The 2,573-nt window shown below is 35.6% G+C and overlaps 1 protein-coding gene across 8 annotated transcripts in view; it reads right to left on the reverse strand.

Annotated features, from left to right (window-relative positions):
• Positions 1–2,573, reverse strand: part of LOC102681961 (carbonic anhydrase-related protein 10-like) — a 189,527-nt gene that overhangs the window by 45,833 nt on the left and 141,121 nt on the right. For all 8 annotated transcript variants that reach the window (XM_031512988.1, XM_031512990.1, XM_031512992.1 and 5 more), the window contains exon 4: positions 2,274–2,465. In XM_031512988.1, coding sequence (XP_031368848.1) covers positions 2,274–2,465 — 192 coding nt within the window. The remainder of the gene's footprint in view (positions 1–2,273; positions 2,466–2,573) is intronic.

The raw sequence follows: 2,573 nt of genomic DNA on the forward strand, positions 1-2,573 counted from the left end.
ACAATTGTGAACGACACCTCTATTTCTATCCACCCATTTCTCTCTCTCTCTTTCTTTTTCTCTCTTCTCTCATAATTCTCTAAAAGTTGTTCTCTTATCCCAGTTCTCGACCCAAAAAGTCGAAAATAATTTTCCAAGGGGTAGAGGAGGAGGAGGAGGAGGAGGGGACATTTTATTCTTTTCACCGCTCTTTTCGACGAAATTCACGGAGACGAGGCGTGTTGCTTTCGACACTAATTAAAAAAATCGGGGAAAATCGTGGAGGACGAGGCGCAACGCGATATTCTCTCGCGGGCCGTCGACCGTCCAGGGGATAACTGGGTCGCACATGGAGAGGGTCTGGTTGCCGGAAGGATGAGCAGGTCGCGGTTAATTGGGTCATCGTCACGTCGCGTTTAACGAATGTTTAATTTGTCTCGTTACGAAGCCGGCCCCGTGATTAATTTCGATTAACTACGCCGTCAGCTTCCCTCGTCCCGGTTTTATCATCTTAACCTTGTCCACTGATTCGCTGATGAGCCTCGACGGAACAGGGATTTTTCCAGATTATACGCGTAATTTCCGCGTTATTCTTTCAGTGTCTTCGTTAAATATTCCAATCTTTTCTTCTCCTTTTCCTTCTTTCTTGAGACAAATGAAAAATGAACTTTTGAATAACGAATGTTATTAGCATTTCGAAAAGAACATGTTATATATATATTTTTGTATTTTTGAATTTCTTTGAAAAAGAAGGAATAACGATGTCTTCGTTAAGTATTCGAATCTTTTCTTTTTTAAATATGGAAGGAATTTTGAATAACGAATGTTATTAGCACTGTCGAAAAGAACATGTGTTATATATATATATATATTTTTGTATTTTTGAATTTCTTTGAAAAAGAAGAAATAATGATGTCTTCGTTAAGGATTCGAATCTTTTCTTCTTTAAATATGGAAGGATGGAATTTTGAATAACGAATGTTATTAGCACTGTCGAAAAGAACATGTGTTATATATATATTTTTGTATTTTTGCATTTCCTTAAAAAAGAAGGAATAACGATGGCTTCGTTAAGAATTCGAATCTTTTCTTCTTTAAATATGGAAGGATGTAATTTTGAATAATGAACTAGTCCTTGAAGGAATACGTGATATTTCATTTATATATTTTTTCTTTTCTTTTCCCTTGAAAAAGAAGGAATTAGAAGAGATAGGAAATGACGAAACATGAGGCGAAAATTGTCCATCTGACTTTACGATTCGAAGGTTGAATGAAAATAGAAGCAAGTTGAATTTATTTTTCAACGAGGAATGAGGATAGAGGCATCGTTTCGTTTCGAAGATTTCGATTTCGGCGTCGAAACGAGGACTAGCGGTAATGCATAATTAAAAGCAGAAACTCTAGCGAATTTTCAACGAGAATGGTCAAATATCGATCCGATGAAAGATTCAAGAACTTTAAAATTCCCGCTCGTCGAATAATCTTCCACGGTATGCTAAACGCGCTATCGCTAATTCCGTCCGTTTATTTCCCTTTCTTTCACCCTTTCCTTTTATTTTTCTATGCCGCTTCCTATGGAATAAAACAGTGATATTGTTTGAAAGTAGATTCGTTTCTATATAAACGCTTAAAAGCGATATGAAATCGTTCTTTCTTTCTTTCTTTCTTTTTTTCCCCCCTTCGTTTCTATTTTGTGATCCTTTTGTCAATTTCACGGTTGAATTTTATCAGGTTTCACCAGACCAAGAATATTAAATTTTGCGTGCGACCGAAGTGTCTAAAATTTCAATTTTTCACCGGCCTGCTTTTAAATCGTTGATAAATTTTTCTTTCCTCTCCTCTCCGTTTTCTTTTTTTTTTTTTTTTGCGAGATAAAAATAGTTTTTCAAAATCTTTCAGAAGAAAATGTACGTATGTTTATTTATCACAAAATTTGGAATATAAAATTAAATTCTTCTTCTTCTTCTTCTTTAATTTACGCGCAACGTATCCCAGTTAAAGTTTCGCCATTAAACAATCTCAATTATTATGCGATTACCTATTCGTTCCGAACCTATTACAAACAAAATTGAAAAAAGATTTTTTAAATTTAGAAAAATTCAAAGTATAATTACAGTTGTTTAATCTAAATACTGAAAAAAACAAATTAGAAATAATATTGCCCGAAAAATCTTAAACGAAAATCAATACCGCGTTTCTCCAACGCGGAACGAGTAACTCCAACGTTTTCACGGAAGTGGAGAGAAAGAAAAAAAAAAAAAAAAATCCGGTATCGAGTATCGAGTTTCACTCACCTCGGCGGGGAAAGCGTAGTTATTAATGCGATGCTCCGATCCATGATCGTTATCCATCCCATAGTGTATGTAGATCTCCTCGAATTGATAGTGATAAGCCAACGGCCCACCCGTTATATTGACCCGCACCTTCGCCTCCCGATCGGCTCTGAACACCAGGAACTGGCCGGTGTTGTACAAATGGCCGGAAACCTGAAAAACGAAATAGAATCGAAACCTTTCTCGTAACATCTCGATTTCTAAATACGTGAGGCGAAAGTATATTCGTTAAAAAAAAAAAAAAAAAAAAAAAAAAAAAAA

Source organism: Apis dorsata, unplaced genomic scaffold (assembly GCF_000469605.1).
Source record: "Apis dorsata unplaced genomic scaffold, Apis dorsata 1.3 scaffold_547, whole genome shotgun sequence".
In the NCBI taxonomy this organism is placed as follows: Eukaryota; Metazoa; Arthropoda; class Insecta; order Hymenoptera; family Apidae; genus Apis; species Apis dorsata.